Source organism: Carlito syrichta, unplaced genomic scaffold (genome assembly GCF_000164805.1).
Source record: "Carlito syrichta isolate Samal-C Ts95f unplaced genomic scaffold, Tarsius_syrichta-2.0.1 Scaffold301691, whole genome shotgun sequence".
Lineage (NCBI taxonomy): Eukaryota > Metazoa > Chordata > Mammalia > Primates > Tarsiidae > Carlito > Carlito syrichta.
This window is the reverse complement of record NW_007245787.1, coordinates 172,633-196,524: the sequence shown is the minus strand read 5'-3', so window position 1 is coordinate 196,524 and position 23,892 is coordinate 172,633. Positions and strand designations below refer to the sequence as shown.

Here is a 23,892-nt window from a genome sequence, read left to right as displayed (position 1 = left end):
CCTTCTTTTTGTGCATTCATTTCCTCTAGATTAGCATTTCTGAAACTATAATGTGTATGTGAATCACCTGGGAATCTTGTTCAAGTGCAGATTCTAAGTCAATAGGTGGTGGGCTAAGATTCTGCATTTCTAACAAGTTCCCAAGTAATGCCAATACTGCTGGTTTATGAACCACGTTTTGAGTAGCAATGCCTTATATAACCATTTTTTTCTTTTAAGCTGTATCATGAGCTCAAGTTATTCTCCTAAAACATGATTTGTAGTAACTGTATTACCTTCCATCATATGTAGATTAGAGACATTATTCAGGCTTTAGAAACATAGTTCCCAAAGGCTCATCAGAGAAATTGTCCAAGTATAATTCTACCCAAAGGTCTAGCTTCTGTAGCAAATTAAGCCTGTGTGCTTGGCTCCAAGTTCCAAGGGCTTCCGTTAGGTTTTTTAAAATTTGTGTTTCAATGGCTATAAAAATTCCCTTGACTTTTGAATAGTTGCTCATATTATTAGTATCTGTTGGGCAGGAGAATCTACTGCATAGACGTGGTTCTCAGAATTCATTCATACATTCTCCTATTTAGTCCTACTCAGTTATCTAGTAAGTTGATCCTATAGGCACCCTGATGGGAGCTTCTATACAGGGGAGCTCATTTAATACCTAATTATAAAATTAATTTAATTGCAGTTATGATAATTACATGGTGCTTTAAGTATATAACAAGAACTTGGTCTACTCTAAAGGCCAGGGACCCCTCCTTAGGAATTGACATTTGACATGAGCTCTAATATGTCCTGGGAATGTGGTACTCAGTTCTCTAACTTTTGGCTAGTGCTTTTGAATAGGTTGAGGCTCTGATGGCAGAATGTTGGAAGTCACATTAGTGAGAGATGGTATGCATAAAGTTTCCAAAGGTCTCCCTAGAGATTCATTGTAACTGATGCTCCACATTCTCCCTGTCATGCCATTGTGGAGATGATTCTTCGAGGGAGTTCCCCGTTCTGCTTGCTCCTGGGTGGAATCTCAGTTTCCCATTACTGAATCTGACTGTAATCTGATTTCCCATCCATGTCCATGCTAGGAAATTGAGCCTAAATAACAAGTTATTTTTGGGTAATCCATCATAGGCAAATATTTTGATCTTTGAATCAGTCATTATTTTGAACACACTTCACCACTGCTTTTCCATCAGTGTGGATAATGATAGTTGAAAAGAAACCTATCAATACTACAAAGCAAAAGTAATCAAAACCATACTAGTATAAGGATAGACATATAGACCAATGAAATAGAATTGAGAGTCCAGAAATAAATAATAAGTCCATACATTCATAACCAATTGATTTTCTATTCTCTCTCTCTCTGTCTCTTTTTCTTTCTTTCTTGGTCTCATTCTGTTGCCCAGTTGGAGTGCAGTGGCACAATCATGGCTTACTGCAGCCTTGACCTCCTAGGCTCAGGTGATCCTTCTGCCTCAGCCTCCAAAGTAGCTGGGACTAGAGATGTGCACCACCACACTCAGCTAATTTTGGGGGGTAATTGGTTTTCAAGAAAAGTGCTGAGTACATTCATTGGGGAAAAGAATACCCTTTGGTGCTGAGGAAATTGTATATCCACACGCAAAAAGGGAAGTTGAACTCCTACCTTACACCGTATAGAAAAATTAAAGTGGTCTAACAACCTAAATTTAAAAGCTAAAATGATAAAACTCTTTTGAAGAAAAAATTTCAGATAAATCTTATGACCTTGGATTTGACAATGGATTCTTAGATATGACACTAAAAGCATGACCAGCGAAAGAAAAAAATAGATACACTGAACTTCCTTAACATTGAAAACTTTTATTCATCAAATGGTAGCCTACAGAATAAAAGACGATAATTCCAAATCATATATCTAATAGGGGTCTAGTATCCAGAATAGACAAAGAATTCTTACAACGCAACAACAAAAAAGACAAACAATTCATTTTTTTAAAAAACAGGCGAAGAACTTCAATAGACATTGCCCCAAAGAAGATATACAAGTGGCTAACAAGTACATGAAAAGATACTCATATCATTATTCATTAGAGAAATGCAAATCAAAATCACAATAAGGCACCATTTCAAACTCACTAGGAATTTTTTTTAATGGGGAAAAAAGTGTTGGTAAAGATGTGGAAAAATCAGAACCTTCATAGATTGCTGATGGATATGTAAAATGGTGCAATCATTGTAGAAAACATTGTGGTGGTTCCTTAAAAAGTTAAGCATATAATTACCATATAATCCAGCAATTCTCCTCCTAGGTATATACTCAAAAGAATTGAAAACTAGTATTCAAACAAATAGATGTACATGCGTGTTCACAGCAGCACTCTTCAAAATATCCCAAAGATGGAAACAATCAGAATATCCATCAACAGATGAATGGATAAACAAAATGTGTTTTTTCCATTGAATAGAATATTATTCAGCCATGAAAAGAATGAAGTGTTGAGATACCACCTAACTCTAGTTAGGTGGCCATCATCAATGATTTAAAAAACAACAGATGCTGAAGAAGATGCAGGGAAAAGGGAACACTTCTACACTGTTGGTGGGAGTGTAAACTAGTACAACCTCTGTGAAAAACAGCTTGGCAATTCCTAAAAGATCTAAAAATTGACCTTCCATATGACCCCACAATCCCCCTACTGGGAATATACCTAGAGGAACTCAAATCACTCTATGAAAAAGATACCTGCACACACATGTTTATTGCAGCATTATTCATGATAGCAAAAACTGTGCTGCCCATTGAAAGAAGTCTAGATAAAAAAAAAATGTGGTACATATACATAATGGAATATTATGCAGCCATAAAGAAGGACAAATTTATGAAATTTGCAGCACTTGGATAGATTTAGAGTCTATCATACTGAGTGATCTATCACAGAAACAAAGAACTGAGTATCACATATTCTCACTCATAAGCAGACCTTGAACAATTATCGTAATACTATAAGAAAAGGATTGGCAGTAGTGGGAAACTAGCAAGGGGGAGCATACCTCATTAACAAGGGTACCTGCATAATGAACATTTGTATAACTAATCCTGAATTGTACCCCACATCTTTAAAATAAAAAATTTAAAAAATAAAAAAAAGAATGAAGTGCTGATACGTGCTACAATGTGGATGAACCTCAAAAATATTACATTATATGAGAGAAAGTAGGAAAAAAAGACCACAGTATTGTGTAATTCCATTTATATGAAATATTCAGAATAGGTAAATCCATAGAGATGGAACACAGATTAATGATGCCAGGGGCTGATAAGAGGGGAATATGAGGAGCAACTGCTTAATGGGTACAGGGTTTCCTTTTGGAGTGATGAAAATGTTTTATAATTAGATACAAGTCATAGTTACACAACATTATGGATGATTAAATAATTTAAGTGTTTGATTTTTTAAAATTAAAAACAATTTTTTTAAGAGATGGGATCTCATTATATTGCCTGGATTAGCCTCGAACCCCTAGGCTCAAGCAATCCCCACCTCCACCTCCCAAGTAGCTGGAACTACAGTTGTGTGCCACCATATCCCACTTACATGGTGGTATGTTTTTGTTACATGAGTATCATCTCAGTAATAAATTAAATAATCCAAAAGAAATAAAGATTGGGATCATTTCCTCTGTGTCTGCCATATTTTATGGTTAATTTTAAATCATAGTAACAAAATCATGACATACCTTGGTTATTACTACCCTGGGGTTTTATTATATATCATGTTAATGTATTCTCCTATCATTTTCACCTACTCTATGCTATTTAGATTTCAGTCCAAGGCTTCAGGAACATTGCAAGCAGCTGCACTGGAATTATGCACCTGATCATCAATGACATGCCAACTCTGACAGACAACTGTGTAAAAGTAGGTAGTTGGAAAATACATTTTCTTTTCAGTCCCATTAGATGAACACATGTTCTAATGTCTTGAATTATTAAAAAACATGAATGGACTTTTCATTTTAGTTGTTTTCTGATAGTAAGAAAATCATTTGAAAATTTACATACACATGTATGCAACCCCCCAAATATTTGAATCTTTAAATATTTTTAGAGACCTTGTTTCCCAGTCAGGATTTTTTTTTCCAGGATCTTATAGCCTAAGTACAGATTTTAAATTCAGTTTTCTGTGTCAAGTTGCCAAATGTAGTGATTTTTTTCAGCATTCCATTTTCTCATGTTTTCCCACACTCTCATAAAATGATTTAGTTCTGATTCCTCCACATTACTCAAATGTTAGTGCCTTAAAATATATTGATAAAAGTCTCATTTTCTTTGTAATTAGGAAAATTTAACAGTCAACATGTCTATTTCTGAAAATTTTGAGGGGAACAAAATGACCTCATTACCTTGCTATCTTGTTCTATACACTGTGGTTAAATTAATCACCTTTTTTTCTTCTAAAGGCTTTGGTTGAAAAGTGCTCCCATATTACATCAGTAGTTTTCATTGGTGCGCCACATATCTCCGATTGTGCTTTCAAAGCTCTTTCTACTTGTAAACTCCAAAAGATCCGATTTGAAGGTCTGTGATATTAAAAATGTAGTTCAGCATTTTGTTTTTACTTTTACTCTCGTGGCATTATAAATACAATACTTGTCTTCTGTTTTTTTAAAACAGGAAATAAAAGGATTACTGATGCATGCTTCAAATTTATAGACAAGAATTATCCAAATATCAGTCACGTTTACATGGCAGACTGTAAAAGAATAACAGACAATAGCCTCAGGTCCCTTTCACCTTTGAAGCAACTGACGGTGTTGAATTTGGCAAATTGTGTAAGGTAATGAGTCATTCAGTCATATATTCAAGAAACATTGATTATCTATTGTGTGGCAGGTCCTCTACTCAAGTAGCTCATGGCTAGTGGGCTAAACATGATAGTCAAGAGTCCAAGTATTAACGTGGAAGTTAAGTGTAGAGTTTTGTGGTTACAAGAAAGTGGGGCATTCAACCAAGACTGGTTCTAAGGTGCAAGGAAAACTCAGGATCCTTGTAAGATTAAGGAAACTCACAGGAACACTTATGGGTTACCTTTCCTAGTAAGGGTTCCCACAGATAGTTCAGTTAACAGACTCTTTTTCCATGTGAACTCACTGATTTGTTTATGAGGAACCAAACTTACTGAAGATTTTCCTCTTGGGTACAGGTTATAATTCACCCCTGTATATATCTTCTGACAAATGATAAATTCTTACTTAAACCCTTTATTTAATTCAGCCACTATTGGGCTACTATTCTAGTAGTCTCAAGAGAGCAAGGGTCAGATTATTGCTGAAACCTCTCAAGATATTTCAACCTTTTACTTGGGTAAATTTCTTGTAATCTAACAGGGATAGATGGTAATAAAATAGCATTTGACCCAGAAAATAGCACTTGATCTAAAGTGAATTTGGCTAATATTTGAGAGAAAACAAGTCAGAACAATAAGCTAAGATACATAGAATCTTAACCTATGTTCCCTATTATTACAATGGGGAGGCAGCATGGGTCAGCAAGGGCTAGGGGAGACTTAAGAATATGGAATTGGAAAAAACCTGGATTAGGAAGTGAGACCTCCAGCCAATAACCAGGAAGGAATTAAGGCCTCCTGCCAACAGCCATGAGACTGAGCTTGGAAGCAGAACCTCCAGCCTCAATCAAGCCTTCAGCTGGCATCTTGACTCCAACCTCATGAGAGACCCTGAGCTAGAACCAGCCTAGTTCACTTCCAACTCCCTGATCTAGAAACTGGAAGGTAATAAATGCTTGACGTTTAAATCATGAAGTTTGGGTCAATTGGTGACATAGTGATAGATAACATATAACACATATATACCACACACAAACACACATGTGGTTTGTGTGTATTCCACCTATCCATACAGGTAGAATATATGTATGATAGAATATATATATATATATATATATATATATATATATATATATATACACACACACACACACACACACATATATATAATAGAATTATATATGGCTGTAGATAGGATTAGCTAAATACACAATTTTTTATAAATAAATTCTGGGCTTAAATTCAAGAGAGGACCCCCCAAAACCTGGAATTTATTTATAAAATATTGTTTATTTATTCTTACATGTTTAAACTTCAGTCTCCTTCAAGGTACTGTTTGATGCAACACACCTATCGAGATGCTTTTTCCACTGCTCAGAACAGTTTTTGAATTCATCAATTTTGATGTCTTTTAGTGCTTCTGCCATTTTTTGTTTCACCTCTTCCACATCGGCAAAACATTTCTCTTTAAGAACTTTTTTTCATCCAGGAAAACAAAAAAAAGTTGCTTGGGGCAAGATTGGGTGAATATGCAGGATAGGGCATGGGGGTCATGCTGTTTTTGGTCAGAAACTGCTGAACACTCAGCATGATGTGTGCAGGTGCACTCATAAGTCACCCATCATGAAATGGGCTAGCAAGAACCTCCCCCACCCCCCAAAAAATAAATTCACTGAAGCTGAATGTAGATGCTCACAACAATGCTAGCTGGTACACTGATGTTGACGGGTTACTAAAGGGGCCTGCTCTCCAAGACATAATTATTTGTGAGTCCACAAAGAGTAACATAAATATCCAATATCCCCCTGTCCTCTGATCCTGAACTGTCCTCTCAATAAACAGACTCACTGAGATGAACATAAAACATAAAGGTGGACCTTCTCTGAACATAAATGATCATGTCAGTGTTGCTATTGAGAGAATCAGTTCTGAGCAAGACTCAAAATAGGAAAGCAATATCTGAGACTTCTGCAGGATCTGGACCTCTTCAAGAGGGACAAAGTGGTCTCAGGTAGACAGTACCCAAGCTCCTGGAGGAAGTTAGTACAGAGCTTCTCTGGCTAGAGATTAAGATAAAATAAATAAGTGTACACAATTAAAGACTGCCAAATTCACAAAGATACAAGTCATCATGAGAGTCACCAGAAATGGTGAAATAAATTTGGCCTTTAGATAATTCATATATGGAAATTATCAGACATACAATATTAAGTAACTATGTATGAAATATTTGAAGAGATAAATAAGGAAATCAAAAATATAAGGCAGCAAAAAAATATAATAAAATAGCTGTATGTATTTGAAGAAATTCTATATTTTGGAAATAAGAGATACAGTTATTAAAATAAAAAAACTCAGTGGATTGCTAATCAGCAGATTAGAACTCACAGATGAGAAAAGATGGAAGATCACTCTAAAGAAATGACAGTAGGCCAGGCACAGTGGCTCATGCCTGTAGTTCTTTGGGAGGCTGAGGCAGGAGGATAACTTGAGGCCAGGCGTTCAAGACCAGACTGGGCAACATAGCCCATAGAGACCTCATCTCTAAAAATATAATAAAAAATAAAAATTAGCTGGATGTGGTGGTGCATGCATGCCTGCCTGTAGTTCCAGCTACTTGAGAGGCTGAGGCAGAAGGATCTCCTGAGACCAGGAGGTCGAGGCTGTGGTGAGCTGTGATTGTGCCACTACACTCCAACCTGAATGACAGAGTGAGACTCCACCTGAAAAAGAAAGAAAGGAAAGAAGGAGGAGGGAAGGAGGGAAGGAGAGAGGGAGGGAGGGATGGAGGGAGAGCAGAGGGAAAAAAGATGAAAAATATGAGAATATGACATATAGGGAAAAATGGAAGGTTTAATATCAGAGTTTCAGGTTTTAAAAATGTATTTATAAGTGATACACTCAAAACAGTAAGTTGGAGAGTCAAAGAATGTACATTTTTCTCAAACACACATCAATCCTTTTAAAAATGGACCATCCATGAAGTTATAAAGCAAGTTCCAATAACTTTCCAACCATTTTTATCAACAAATTGTATTCCCTCATTACAAAGCAATTAACTTAGGAATCTACAACAAAAATATAAATTATAAATGTTTTAAAAGTAAAAATCTTAGTGTGTCAGGAGCTAAATAAAACTATAGATGCCCAAGTCCCAGCCCAGAGCTACTGAGTCTGAATCTTTAGGGATAGAACTCCAGTTGTGTATGTAAAAAGGGGGGGAGAAATACTTTTGCTGTACAAAAGTTTGGGACTAACTGCATTAGCTAATTAACTTGGATCATTACCTCAGTAATCTTTTCCATTGACTTTTGATCCTCTTCCTTGATTATAATTTGAGTTTATAAACACACACACACACACATTTTAAAAATAGCTACACTATTTCACTGCGCACTATTTTAAAGGGGGAAGAATATAATGCCAAGATTCCACACCCAATAAAATTATCTTCATTGGGGTGGTAACTTTAATCGATATAAAATTATCTTTATATTTTTACTAGCACAGTATTTTGACTCAAAGTAAAAATGCCACCCCTGTATTAAATTTTATGTTTGTCTAATACATCTCCGCAATTTCTTTTTGTTCTTGCTGCCATTTTATTTTGAATGTGTTTCTTATAGATTACTTACCATTTGGATTTTGTTTTTTAAGCCAATTTGAGAATCTCTGTTTTTCAATAAAGAACATTTTCAACTTACTGTATTTATCATTATTATAAAACTGATATATTTAGTCTTCTTTTGCCTCTCTTATGTGTTCTATTTATACTTATTTTTCCATTTAATTTTTACTTGTTTTCTCTTTTTTGTGGTATAGATTATGTTTTGCAATTTGAAAAGCTTTATATATTTCTGGTTACTAATTTGTTTTTATTTGTTCTTGTATCTTTCTTAAGAATCTTATTTCTCTATTTTCTATCTCATTTATTTTAAATTCTTCACTCTTATCTTTGGCATTCCAAAGAGACTTTTCAAATATGCCTTCTACTTGTTAATTTTCTAAAGGGTCAGTTTTGATTCTGATGCCTTAAATTTGGTTATTATTTTTGTCATTGCTTTTCTTTAGTTATTTTGCCATCTTTTCTTATCTCAAGCAGTCACCATATCATCTCAGAATGCATCTTAGACTCTATTTGTATCTCATCTAGGTGTCTCATTAATTTCTAGTCTTCCTTCACATTGTTTTACATCATTTCCAGAGGTATACTTTCTCAGTGTTGCAAATACCATACCTTATTTTGTTTTCCTGTTGGTGAAAATATCTCTCAGTGATTACTCCAGCTCCGGTACTTGCCAATAGATAAGTCTATTGGTTGCATTTGAACTCCCCTCTACCCTATACTCCCCAGGTCACTCCCTCTCCCATGGGTCCTTAACTGCTTTCCTAGGTACTGCCACAGTCCCCCTCTCATATTATAGGTGGAAGGTGAGTTGATAGGCACAGCAGGCATCCATTCAGTTGAAACAGGATATTACCTTTTACCTCTACTGCCCAGTTCTTTGCAAATCTGAAAAAATGAAGGGTATAAAAGATGTCAATAATCAGCATGGACTGCTTCTAATACTCTTCCCATCTCTACATCCACCTGTAGGGTTGTGTGTGAAAACTACCTCTTAGTATTGCATTGGCCTCAGGTCCTGCTTTACTTCCTGAAATGCTGCTTAGATGAATCTGGTAGTCCACAAATGAATTAGAAATAAAAGTCCCAACGGAAGATAGAAAACTTGCAGGCCAAACAGACATCCAACCATTTATCAAGCATGATTGACATAGAAGGGGCATGGCACTGACAGAAGGAATTTCTGAGTAGGACAGTATGCAAAGGCCATGTCAAGTTCTTCTTCCAGTGTCAGGTTTTCTCGGATTCAGAAGAAAAGGAGGCATAGGTCTTATGTTGAGTTTCCAGTCCAGTTAAATTGATCTTGTATTTAGTAAAAATTTCTCCAAAATTGGGGCAGTAATTTTGACTGTTAGTCTTGGTTCTCCCTCTCCTGTTTTCTCTTTCTCTTGCAGGAGATAGTATCAGGGACTGCTTAACCTGATCGCATTTTAATCCAAGAGAAAGAGACCTTAAGAGCCGTCTGTCTTATTAAAAATTATGCCACCTAATTAAATTTAAAAATTAACTGAAATTGACATTTTTATTAATACTTCTCCCATTACTCTCCTTTATATGTTTTCTATTACATTAAAATCTACATGATCAAATTTGGTTTTAAAATGCTGACAAAATACCAATATATAGATACTACCTTTCTATACTGGAAATATATAGGGTATAGTAACTATTACTTTAACAGTGAACCTTTTCTTACTTTTTCCTACAGAATTGGTGATGTGGGACTAAGGCAATTTCTTGATGGTCCTGCAAGCATAAGGATAAGAGAACTAAATTTAAGTAACTGTGTGCACCTGAGTGATCTCTCTATTATGAAACTATCTGAGCGGTATGATAAAACAATATTTTACATCATATCATTAGTAATGGGGTATTTGATCATGGGGGAGATGAGAGACAGACCTAAAGGCAAAGACTTCACGACAATTGGAGAACATTGAAGATGCCCAGGAGCTGGTCCAATATTCAATGAAACAAATAAAAGACATTGAAGTAATAGATGGAACTATTTTTTAAAATTACATCTTAGGTGTCTCTTTTTTAGTTTCACCTACAAGAAAGTTTGAGATGGAGTCATTCATGGAGTAGTTAACATGTAGACATGAGTGACGTCTCTGTGTTTGTTTTTTTAAAAGGACATTATCTCTATGTAAACCTTTACTTCAGTACTTCCCAAGGGGTTTTCTGGCTGGTCAGTTTATCCTTGATTTCCCCCTTGTCAGAGGTCTTGTACAATTTCTGTAGCAAACTTGGAAAGGATAAGTGAAGAACTTGTACTTTTAGTGGTCCCTCATTGTGGTACTTACATGGTAGTTTTTGTATGTATTGGATATTTTTTCTGTATTAGATAATGAAATATGAAACTGAATCACAGAAAGAAACTCTTATATAATAATCCAATTCCCTTTCATCCACCTTTGTAATGCCAAACTGTTTTCTACTTTTAGGCTTACTGTTGCAAAAAGCAAAATCCTTGCTTCAATATAATTTGCTTTCCCAAGACCACTTTTATATGAAGAAATTGCTACTGACAATATGACTGAAAGCTAAAATTAATTCATGCTATTTCTTTCAGTTGCCCTAATTTAAACTACTTGACTTTAAGAAATTGTGAACATCTGACTGACCTAGGAATTGAATATATTGTAAACATCTTTTCCTTGGAATCAATAGATCTCTCTGGAACAGTCATCTCTGATGAGGTAAAAAAATATTCAAAATAGTTTGATGACTATTTTTTGGTAATATAATTATTTTCCATTTGTAAACAATAGAAAGAACAATAATAATTTTATTATAAATGATAAGATTAAGGATATTGTATATAGAATAGTGATAGATAAGTTTATTTGTAAATCAATAGTCTTGTTTTTCTGTTTAAAATGTAAAACAATATAGTTTTTAAAGGAAAGTTGTGACAGATCAGAGTATTTAATGGTAATCTGAAATTTGTTTTATTACAGAAGTTTGGTCAATGTAGAGATAATATATTTTAGATATATAACTACATTTTTCTTGTAGATTGCACATTTTATAAGACTGCCTGAGTGCCTTGAGATCTAAGTCTTTACTTTGTTAAAATGAAAACCTTAGATAAATTAAATTTAATAGAGTTTAATGAAGCAAATAAAAATTCATGAATCAGGCAGTCCCTAGAATCACAGCTGATTCAGAGACATTCCAAGTGTGGTCAGAGCAAATTTATGGCCATAAAAAGGAAAATGACCTACAGAAAACAGAATCAGAAACAACTGGATTGCTTACATCTTAGTATATGCCATATTTGAACACAGTTTGAACAGCTGGCTACCTGTGAATGGTTGAAGCATACATACTAGGATTGACCAAGACTTAGCTATTGTTACAGACACTCCTAAGTTAGGTACTCAGTTTGCCTGCCTACTAAGTTAGGTTATGGTTTGTCCACGAGGACTCAAGTATGGGAGTAGGGAGGTTTTCTCAAGTTAGATTTTAGTTTGATTTAATAATTCCTTCTTTTGGTCAGCCTCTCAATTTAGAGAGATTGGCAAAAACTTTAGGCATTGATGCCACTCTCTGTCACCATTGTAAACGTATTTATTTGGTCTAAAGTCCCACTGGGAAATAGCAGAACAGTGGATTTTATAAGGTGGGAACAAGCACTTAGGCTATTTTTTCCCCTTTTGGTAAGGGTTAGAGTAGAGAGGACCTCCTTGTACCGAAATTTTCTATTTATGGGAGAAAAGCAAAACCTCTTGCATGGGAAAGCTTCTGTACAGCCAGAAAACATGTACTGAAAATGACTACTGAATACAATTTCTCTATAAATGTTTAGATGGCTGATCAGATAACAGATATCTACCTGAAGTTTTGATTGTCTTCCCAGGAAATGGATTTTACAAAACAAACATTGGTCACAATGATTTTAGCAATTTAGAGCAATCACCACACTAATACAGTTTATTTTAGATGATTTTATCTGTTCCATGATGAGTCTTGGAATGCAGAGATTTTGATAATGGAACCTTTAGGGACTCAGGATGGGTCAGATGTCCATCTAGGCTCTCTATGAGTTCACATTTAACATTGGACTTATGTCCTCTGAAATACCAATTTTGTTTTTCCAATTTAGGTACATTTCACTGCTTATTGGATGGGTTATCAAAGTTAATTTGATTTGAATCATATAATGCATTTGAATTGCATATCTAAATGATTTCAATACTGGTTGATTTAGCATGAAAATCTGGCAAAGTATTTTCTTGGTATTCAATTAATTTATGTCATGTTTGTGGTAACAGTTTTATAAATCAGTTGGTCTTTTCCTTAGAGTTCTGGGAATTCATATTCATATCCAGTCCAAATGATATGATCCTAAAGTTATCAGAAACCTGTATTTAAGAGTACTTGTCAGGGTTCTTTCCATCTTTTGCATGAAACTCCTTGAAAACATAATACTTGGGGAGGTGGGGAAGATGGCGGCCGGGCCCATCAGACTATGCGAGTCTATGGTGAGTGTATGGAAAATTTTGAGTATGTGCTGGTGAGTGAGTGGGCATGTGAGTAGTGAGTGAGGGCTAGGGGGCTAACGGCCAGGGTTTTCCTGGTGCAGCGGCTGGTGTCACAGCTGCTGGGCTTGGACCCTAGTGATTCCTGGGATGCAGCATCTAGGCACTACTTAAAAAAAAATCAACCAAACCTTTCCTGGGAAGAAAGTGCTGGGAGAGACTGACTAAGTGGGGGCTTGTGAGCAAGTGGCCTGGGCTCTAGTGCAACAGCTGGTGCTGCAGCTTCTTGGTCCCTGTCTCTTCCCAGTCACAGAAGTCAAGCGCCATTTTTTTTAAATGAACAAAAGTTTTCCTGTGAAGAAATGGCAGGGAGAGACTATGGCCCCAGGCTTTACCTCAACCACTGCAGCACGGAGACTGCTGGCTCCAGGCTTTGCCTCACCACTTAAGTGCCTGACCAGGCACTGGCAGCAGGAGCTACGGAGGGAGCCCAGAGGCAGAGTCCCACCAAAGAGGACAAGAGAGGCACCCTGCCACCATCTTGAAGGTGGGGCAAGAAATTGCTCCGTCTTGCTCACCATGGAGCAACAGACCTGATCTCTGTGACTGGCAGATCAACTACTCAGGGGTTGATCATGACCCAGAGGGAATATCCTGAAAGCACAAACTTCAGAGGGACCTGACAAGTGCTGAGTCACAGGCACCCTACTCCCTATCCTGATCCAGCCTCAGGACAAAGGGTGTGACCAGAAAAGGATAAGGAAGAACTTCAAAGAGATTAGTGGTGACTCTCAGCTTCATCAGTGATGGAGAATTAAAATCCTTCCCAGACATCCAATTCCTAAGAGATTATGAAGCTTCCAGACCAGCTCTACACTTAAAAAGGTATTAAGAACAGAAGAAAGAAAGGAAAAAAAAAAAAAACAGAATGACCACACTTCCCTAGAGACCAGCAGAACACAGAATCAACAAAGAATACAACACAACAAGAAACTTGAAAACACACACATACATCAACCCCAAAGCCAAGAGAAGACAAGCAAACAAACAAACAAAAAACTTTATAAGAACCTCATGACAGGGATAAACAATCACATTTCAATAATCAGCCTGAATGTGAATGGACTAAATGCACCACTGAAAGGACACAGAATGACAAACTGGATAAGAAACCATGACCCAATTATTTGCTGCATGAGGGAAGCTCATCTCACCACAAGGGATGCATACAGAATCAAAGTTAAAGGATGGAAAATGAGTTTCCAGACAAATGGATAACAAAAGAAGGCAGGAGTCACAATCTTAATATCTGACCAAACAACCTTTAAGCTATCAAAAATGTAAAAGGATACAGAAGGACACTAGATAATGATAAAAGGTTCAATCCATCAGCAAGAAATATCCATCCTAAACATGTCTGCACCCAACACAGGAGCACCAGGATTTATAAAGTAACTACTAAGTAAACTAAAAAAAATATTGACTCTAACACTATTATAGCAGGGGACTTGAATACCCCACTAACAGACATAGATAGATCATCGAGGCAAAAAATCAACAAGGAGATCCAGAACCTAAACTTGACACTTGACCAAATGAACTTAATAGATACCTACAGATTATTCCACCCAACAACCACAGAATATATGTTCTACTCATCACCACATGGAATGTACTCCAATACAATCACATCCTTGGTCATAAATCAAGCATGAACAAATTCCATAAGGTTGAAATATGACCATGCACCTTCTCAGACAAAAGTGGAATAAAAATAAATATCAACACCAACAAAATTTCCCCAAAGCCCACAAAGATATGGACACTAAACAGCATCACAACTACTGGGTCAACACTGAAATCAAAGCAGAAATTAAAAGATTCCTGGAAAAAATGAAAATGAAGAAACATTTTACCAAAATCTCTGGGATGCCATGAAAGCAATTTGAATAGGGAAATTTATATCTCTATGAGCACATATCAAGAAAATGGAAAGATCACAAGTTGAGAGCCTAACAAATCACCTAAAGGAGTTGGAAAGAGATGACCATCAAAACCCCAACTTTAGCAGAAGAATCCAAACCACTGGATATAGAGCCCAAATACTGGATATAGAAGACAAAAATATCACAGAAAACATCAACAAAACAAAAAGCTGGTTCTTTGAAAGAAATAACAAGATTGATGAACCCCCAGCCAGCATGACCAAGAAAAAGAGAGACAAAGCTGAAATAAACACAATCAGAAATACAAAAGACCAAATCACAATTGACCTTGAAGAAATACAAAATATTATCAGATATTACTATGTACACCTATATGGAAACAAACTTGATAACCTAAATGAAATGGAGGACTTTCTGACCTCACACAACCTCCCAGGTTAAAAAAGAAGACATTAAGACACTAAATAGACCAATAATAACCTAGGAAATTGACTCTGTCACACAACAACTACCTACAAAAAAAAAGCCCTGGACCGGATGGCTTTCCAGCAGAATTCTACAAAATGTACAAGGAGGAGCTGATACCTACCCTATTGAAAGTAATCCAGGCAATTGAGAAAGATGGAATTCTCCCCAAATCATTTTATGAAGCTAACATCACACTGATATCCAAGTCAAGTAAATATCCAACAAAAAAAAGAGAACTACAGGCCAATATTCCTTATGAACATGGATGCAAAACTCCTCAACAAGATTCTAGCAAATCGGATTCAAAAACACATCTCAAAAATCATCCACCATGATCAAGTAGGCTTCATCCTCAGGATGCAGGGCTGGTTCAACATTCGCAAGACCATAAATGTAATTTAGTACAACAATTTGTAAAAACAAGAACCACATGATTATATCATTAGATACAGAAAAAACTTTTGATAAAATTCAGCATTCCTTCTTTATAAAAACTCAGGAAACATAGGAAACCTAAAAACCCAGGAAACAGGACCCCTACCTATCACTATACCTCAAACACCTAATTATAGAAGGAACATAACTCAAAATAGTAAGTGCCATCCAAGATAAACCCACAGTTAACATGTTGTTAAATGGACAGAAACTGGAAACATTTCCTCTGAAAACTGGATAAGACTAGGCTGCCCACTCTTACCCCTCTTGTTCAACATTGTGTTGGAAGTCCTATCTATGGCAATTAGGCAAGAGAAGGAAATCAGGGGTATCCAAATAGGAAAAGAGGAAGTCAAGTTATCCCTCTTTGCTGATGATATGATCCTAAACCTTGAAAATCCAAGAGAATCTGTCAAGAATCTGGTTGCACTGATAAAGGACTTTGGCAAAGTCTCAGGGCACAAAATAAATGTGCAAAAAACAGTTGCATTCCTATATGCCAACAACAAGCAGGCAGAGATTAAAATTAAAAGCACAAACCCATTCACAATAGCCACACACACAAAAATGAAATACTTTGGCATCTTCCTAACCAGAATAGTGAAAATCCTTTACAATGAGAACTACAAAACACTGCTCAAAGAAATCCAAGAAGACACAAACAAATGGAAAAATATTCTATGCTCATGGATAGAAAGAATCAACATTGTTAAAATGTCCATCCTACCAAAGGCAATCTACCAATTCAACGCAATACTCATTAAATTACCAACATCATTTATCTCAGATCTGAAGACGACAATAGAGAAATTCATATGGAAACATAAATGACCATGAATAGTCAAAACAATCCTTAGCAAAAGATTGTTAGGAGGTATCAGACTTCCAGACTTCAAACTTTACTATAAGACTACAGTAATCAAAACAGCCTGGTATTGGTACAAGAACAGGCACATAGACCAATGGAACAGGAAAGAGATTCCAGAAGCAAAGTCTCAATTTCTCAACCAACTCATCTTTGACAAAGGTTCCAACAACAACCACAGGGGAGAGGAGAACCTAGTCAGTAAATGGTGCCGGGAAAATTGACTGATCACATGCAGAAGATTGAAACAGGATCCCTACCTATGACCATACACAAAAATTAACTCTAAATAGATCAAAGACCTAAATGTAAAACTTCAAACTATAAGAACCTTAGAAAACGCAGCAGACACCTTTATGGAAATTGGAACAGGCAACTAATGCCTCATCAGAACCCTAACTGTCCATGCCATAAGAGAGATAGATAAGTAGGACCTCATCAAACTGATGAGCTTCTGCAAAGCAAAAGAAATTGTCAAGGGAACAGGGAGACAGCCCACAGACAGGGGAAAAATATTTGCCAACTGTATATCTGACAAAGGCCTAACATCTAGGATCTACAAGGAACTCAAACGTGCCGAAAGGAAAAAAACAAACAGCCCCATTAAAAAGTTGGCAAGAGACATAAATAGACACTTTTCAAAAGAAGATATACAGGCAGCCAACAGACACATGAAAAAGTGCTCAGCCTCACTCACCATCAGAGAAATGCAAATCAAAACCACATTGAGATACCACCTAACAACAACAACAGAAACAACAACAGATGCTGGCGAGGATGTGGAGAAAAAGGAATGCTTCTACACTGCTGGTAGGAATGCAAACAAGTGCAACCTCTTTGGAAGACAGTGTGGTGATTTCTGAAAGAACTAGAAATTGACCTTCCATATGACCCAGCAATTCCCCTATTGGGAGTATACCTGGAGGAACTAAAATAATTCTACAAAAAAGACACCTGCACACGTATGTTTGTTGCAGCTCTATTAATATCAAAAACATAGAACCAATCATGCTGCCTATCAAAGCCGGACTAGATAAAAAAAAATGTGGTACATAAACACAATGGAATATTAAGCAGCCATAAAGAAGGACAAACATATGGACTTCGCAGCAACTTGGATGGATTTAGTGTCAATCATACTAAGTGATCTTTCTATCACAGAAACAAAGAACAGAGTACTATACGTTCTCACTCAAATGCAGTCCTTGAACAATTATCATAATACTATAAGAAAGGCATTGGCAGTAGTGGGAAACTGCCAGGTGAGGGGTGGTGGGATTGGCAGTTGAGGGAAACTGCTAGGGGAGGGAGGGGCATACCTCATCAACAAGGTTACCTGCATAAGCAGTGTTTGTATACCTAACCCTGAATTGTACCCCATGCCTTTAAATAAATAAACAAATGGGAAAAAAGAATATATAATACTCTAGGATTTTGCTTGCTTGTGAAGTTTTCAGAAACTATCAAAATTTATCAATTAACTGTGTAAATAACTTTAAATGATCGTAATTAAAGACACAATGAACAAGGAATTTTGGTTATTTTGTGGTCTACAATAATTTAACACCATAGCCATAATTATGAGTGATAGAATATACCCTGATATATTAGAATTTTAGGAATCCCCCTTTTTAAAAAGTAAAACTAGAAGAAAGTTAAACATTATTTTTTATTGGACATTTTCCCCATGTATTTTAATATAACAATTCTGTCTATATCTCTTTTGGATGCTGCAGGGGTCCTCTCTAAAAAAAAAATACTGAATTTTGAAATTGATATTTGATTTTGGGAAGCCTGACAAATATGGCAAAAGTTTAAAACACTTGACCAAATAGGATCACAAATCACTGTAAAATAATTGTCATTCATTTAGCTGCAATGATGATTCAATGATTTTAAAAAGCAAAAACATTTATTCTCTGATAGAGATTAGATTCAGTTTTCCAAATAACCAGAAGACCTGAAAAAGACAGCATGAGATGGAATCTGTCTCTCCTTTTCTACTCTTCTCCCTTTCTTCTTCTTCTTTTTTATTTCAGCTTTCTCAAAATGTGAACAAAAATGCTTTACTATTTATTATTTATACTACAAAATGTTTTCCGAAAGAGAAAATAAAATTTTACTTTTGTAATGGTGTATAATCAATACTAAAACTAATTTTAATAAAATCTGAGAAACTGAAAGCCCAAGTTAATATGTCAAAAACCTCCTAGTACTGATAAAGGATTTTGGCAAAATCTCAGGGTATAAAATCAATGTGTAAAAGACAGTCGCATTTCTGTATACAAACAATAAACAGAAACCCAAATAAAAAGTACAATCCCATCTAAAATAGCCAGAAAAAAAAATCAAATATCTTGGCATCTTCCTAACCAGAGATGTGAAAGACCTTTACAATCAAAACTACAAAACACTGCTCAATGTAATTAAAGATGACACAAACAATTGGAAAAATATTCCATGCTCAAGGATTGGAAGGTCAATATTGTTAAGATGTTCATCCTACCCAAGGTAATCTACAGATTTAACACTACAACCATTAAATTACCAGCAGCATTCTTCTCAGACCTGGAAACAACAATACAGGAATTTATATGGAAACATAAACTACCACAAATCGCCAAAACAATCCTCAGCAAAAACAAGCAAACAAAAATAATGCAAGAAGTATTACACTCCCAGACTTTAAACTTTATTATAAAGCTGTAATAATCAAAATAGCCTGGTACTGGTTCAAGAACAGGCATCTAGACCAATGGAACAGGATAGAGATTCCAAAAGTAAAACCTCAATTTCTCAACCAACTCATCCTCGACAAAGCCTCTACCATAAACCACCGGGGAGAGGAGAACTTATTCAGTAAATGATGCTGGGAAAACTGGCTGACCACATGCAGAAGATTAAAACAAGACCCCTACCTATCACCATACACAAAAATCAACTCTAAATGGATCAAAGACCTAAATGTAAAACCTTAAACTATAAGAACCTTAGAAAACGCAGGAGACACCCTTATGGAAATTGGAACTGGCCAATTCCTGATCAAAACCCCAAGTGCCCATGCCATAAGAGATAAGATAGACCTATGGGACCTCATCAAACTGACAAGCTTCTGCAAAGCTAAAGAAACCATCAAGAGAGCAGGGAGACGATCCACAGACTGCGAAAAAATATTGCCAACAGTATGTTTGACAAAAGCCTAACATCTAGGATCTACAAGGAACTCAGACATGGTGAAAAGAAAAAAACAGCCCCATTACAAAGTGGGCAAAAGATATGAATAGACACTTCTCAAAAGAAGATATATGAGCAGCTAATAGATACAGGAAAAAATGCTCAGCCTCACTAGTCATCAAAGAAATGCAAATTAAAACTATACTGAAGTATCACCTAACTCCAGTCAAGATGGCCATCATCAATAACTCAAAAAACAACAGATGCTGGAGAGGATGTGGTAAAAAGGGAACACTTCTACACTGTACAGTCTCTGTGGAAAACAGTGTGGCAATTCCTAAAAGATCTAAAAATCGACCGTCCATACAACCCCACAATCCCCCTACTGGGAATATACCCAGAAGAACTCAAATCACTCTATAAAAAAGATACCTGTACACGTATGTTTATTGCAGCATTGTTCACAATAGCAAGAACATGGAACCAGTCATGCTGCCCATCAAAAGAGAACTGGATTTTAAAAAGTGGTACATATACACAATGGAATATTACACAGCCATACAGAAGAACAAAATCAAGAACTTTACAGCAACCTGGATGGATTTAGTCTATGATACTGAGTGATCTTTCACAGAAACAAAGAATTGAGTATCACATGTTCTCACTCATAAGCAGATCTTGAACAACTATTGTAATACTATAAGAAAAGGATTGGCAGTAGCGGGAAACCGGGGGCGGCGGGGCAGGGGGAGTGGGGAGGCGGGATTGGCATTAGTGAGAATCTATTTGGGTAAGGGAGGACACCTCATCAACAAGGGTACCTGCATAATGAACATTTGTATACCTAATCCTGAATTGTACCCCACATCTTAAAAAAAAAATTAAAAGTTAAGAAAAAATCTGAGAAAGAAATTCATCCTGTGTCAAAAGATAACTATACCAGATTTCTATAAGTCTTTTAAACATTTTTATTCTCTTTTTCTTTTCAATTTTCTATATTTTAGTTTTATCTATGTCTAAAATTTTTATTTCTTAACTTGAAACAAACTTTAAGTAATTTCAAACAAGATAAAATATTTTTTAACAAACATTTTATACCTTTATAACACTCCTCACCAAAAGCATATCCTGCTTTTATTTATGTATTTTGTACACAGAATTATCTTATAGCTATTAGTTTTGATTATAAATTAACTATAACTTTAACTCTCAGTAACCATAATTTCTAGTGAAAACCCTAGGAAATAATTTTGAACTGTTTTGTACATGTATTTGTAGATGAAACCCATTTACTCACATTTCAGAAAGATGTTTCCTTAAATTTTTGTTTATTGGCAGATCTAAATATATTCAACTTTTCTGTACCATATAAAAGATGCCAAAAATATATACACATGAACTCATGTTTAGCAAGTAATGTTTTAGTTCTTTAACTTACTTGCAAATGACTCATTTCATGATTATTTCTTACTTAATTTGATATAACATGATTTTAAGACTTTAATTTACTGAAAATAATTTTGAAATTATGACACAGGTACTCTCTCTAATGTCTTCCCTAGACATCCTGGGTCACCAGTAGCCACATAACACCCAAGATGGCTATGAAGGGCAGGGCCTGTCTGAATCCTGAATTTACATATCAGGTGTTGAGCTTAGGAGAGATGACAGAGATGTGAAGGTGATGTCTGGAAGATTCAGTATCTCCCAGAATAGCCAGGAGGCAAAGCCAGGGCAGGGAAGAAGGGACCATAATGGGTTTGATCTGACTCGTAGTTGCTGGTGTAGGCACTGGGAACAAGTCTCCAGACCCCTGAAACAAGAGACTCAAAACCAAAAACATAAGCTCACAGTCAAGTCAACCAAGTATTGAATTGTATTTAACTGAAAAAATTGAAGCCATTCTTACTTTACCAGCAATTTAAAACTAGCTATACAAGGGGGGACCCAAAAAACCCTGTTGTTATTTTTTGGAGGGTGGACCCCTTGCAGTACAGGTAAGTGTTCTAGGAACCCATCAGCATCAGTGCACCAACTAGTATTGTTGTGAAAGGCTGTGTTCAGCTTCAGTTAAATATTTTTGGAGATTCTTTATCAACATGTTTGCCCATTTCATGATGGGTGATTTACAAGCACACCTGTTCACATCGTCCTAAGTGTACAGTAGTTTTTGACTAAAAACATGACTCCCATACCCCATTTTCCCTATTCACCTGATCTCACCCCAAATGACTTTTTTTGTTTCCCTGGGTGAAAAAAATCCTCAAAGGAAAATGTTTTGCCTATGTGGAAGAGGTGAAACAAAAAATGACAGAAGCACTAGAAGGCATCAAAATTAACAAGTTTAAAAATTGTTTTGAGCAGTGGAAAAAGCATCTCGATAGGTGTGTTGTATCAAATGGATAATACTTTGAAGGTGACTGAAGTTTAAACATGTAAGAATAAATACACAGTTTTTTTATAAATAAATTCTGCGTTTTTTGGAGTCCTCCTCTTATATTCCAAATATTACCATACCCACATAACATATGTAGACATATAGACATACAGGCACACAGATGGAAGCAGATCTTATATCTTTTCTAAAGGATTCCCATTTGCCAGCTTTTAAGTGGTTTTTCTTTTCTCCATTCAGACTATAAAGCTTCCAATTACAAGTTTCATTATCCTAGGCAAGACAATCCTAAACTTGCATTTCTAAAGAGATGATTCTTTGGTGAAATGAGGTAGAAAATTTATATCTCCAAAGCACAGAATTGAAAATTTAGATATAAATATTGTATCATCTTTTGCTCAAACTATGGCAAAAAATATATTTAAAGTCCCAGTTAGACAAGATGGCACATTAGTTAATTCAAAACAAAGGTAAGAGTTTCTAGTGACTCAATCCTTTCTCTTAGAACAACCTTACAGATGGAAACTTCCTTTATAGATGTACATTTATTTTACAATAAACTCAATATAGATAGATTTGAAAAAGGAAGAAGCCTACTTTACCTGAAGGCCTATCTTTTATAAATACTTTATCTAAGATAGCTTTCTTTTTGCCTTTGGGGCAGGATAGTAACTAAGTCCAAAGGTTAGCAGATTTAATTTTTCTTATCAATTAATCACTTAAGCTTTCTATTTGCCTTTTATAAAGAGTCTTTTTTTTTTTTGAGTTGGAATCTCAACAGTGAGAACTCCGTTGCCCAGGCTGAAGTGCAGTGGCACACTCATGGCCACCACAGCCTCAACCTGCTGGGCTCAGGTCATCCTTCCATCTCAGTCTTCCAAGTAGCTGGAACTACAGACATGGACCACCATGCCCAGCTAATTATTTTTTTTATTTATTGTAGAGCTGAGGTCTCGTCAAGTTGCCCAGGGTGCTCTCAAATCCCTGGGCTCAGGTAATCCTCTCACCTCAGCCTTCCAAAACTGTGGGATTATAGGTGTGAGCCACCATGCCTGGCCTAAGGAGTGTTTTTAAAAAAACAATACAAATATTGAAATATTTTTTAGAAGCTTCTGCACATCAAGAGGCATCCTTGGATGAGACTAATTTGGGAGTATTTTCAAATGCACTTCCTAGATTGCAGTGTTGTTGTTTATTTGGAATAATTTCATTGTAATGTTAGACTCTCTTCAGTAAGATTTTGCCTCTTCTATAAGCATTTGCTGCTTCCAGGGCCTAATACTTACACATGTAAATGTAAGCATAGCCAGAAGGTGGAGTATTTAGTTCTTCAGAAATCAAGAATCTCATTTTTGCCTTGAATCTTGGCTTTGGCTCTTAGATCTCCTTGACCAAATTAGTCAATGATTTTTCCTTACCTAAGCATGAAAAAAAAAAGAAAGAAAGAAAAGAAAAGGAAAGGAAAGAAAGAAAGAAAGAAAGAAAGAAAGAAAGAAAGAAAGAAAGAAAGAAAGAAAGAAAAAGAAAAGAGCCGGGCTTGGTGGCTCAGCCTGTAATCCCGTGCCTTTGGGAGGCTGAGATGGGTGGATTGCCTGAGCCTGCGGGTTCGAGACCCGCCTGGGCAGCGAGACTTCATCTCTACAATAAATCAAAAAATCAGCCGGGCATGGTAGC

The 23,892-nt window shown here is 36.1% G+C and overlaps 1 protein-coding gene across 2 annotated transcripts in view; it reads left to right on the top strand.

Annotated features, from left to right (window-relative positions):
• The window catches only part of FBXL13 (F-box and leucine rich repeat protein 13), a 280,181-nt gene that overhangs the window by 189,514 nt on the left and 66,775 nt on the right, over positions 1 to 23,892 (top strand). For both annotated transcript variants that reach the window (XM_008055123.1, XM_008055121.2), the window contains 5 exons: positions 3,798 to 3,896; positions 4,438 to 4,555; positions 4,652 to 4,814; positions 10,157 to 10,276; positions 11,024 to 11,150. In XM_008055123.1, the coding sequence (XP_008053314.1) occupies positions 3,798 to 3,896; positions 4,438 to 4,555; positions 4,652 to 4,814; positions 10,157 to 10,276; positions 11,024 to 11,150 (627 nt within the window). The remainder of the gene's footprint in view (positions 1 to 3,797; positions 3,897 to 4,437; positions 4,556 to 4,651; positions 4,815 to 10,156; positions 10,277 to 11,023; positions 11,151 to 23,892) is intronic.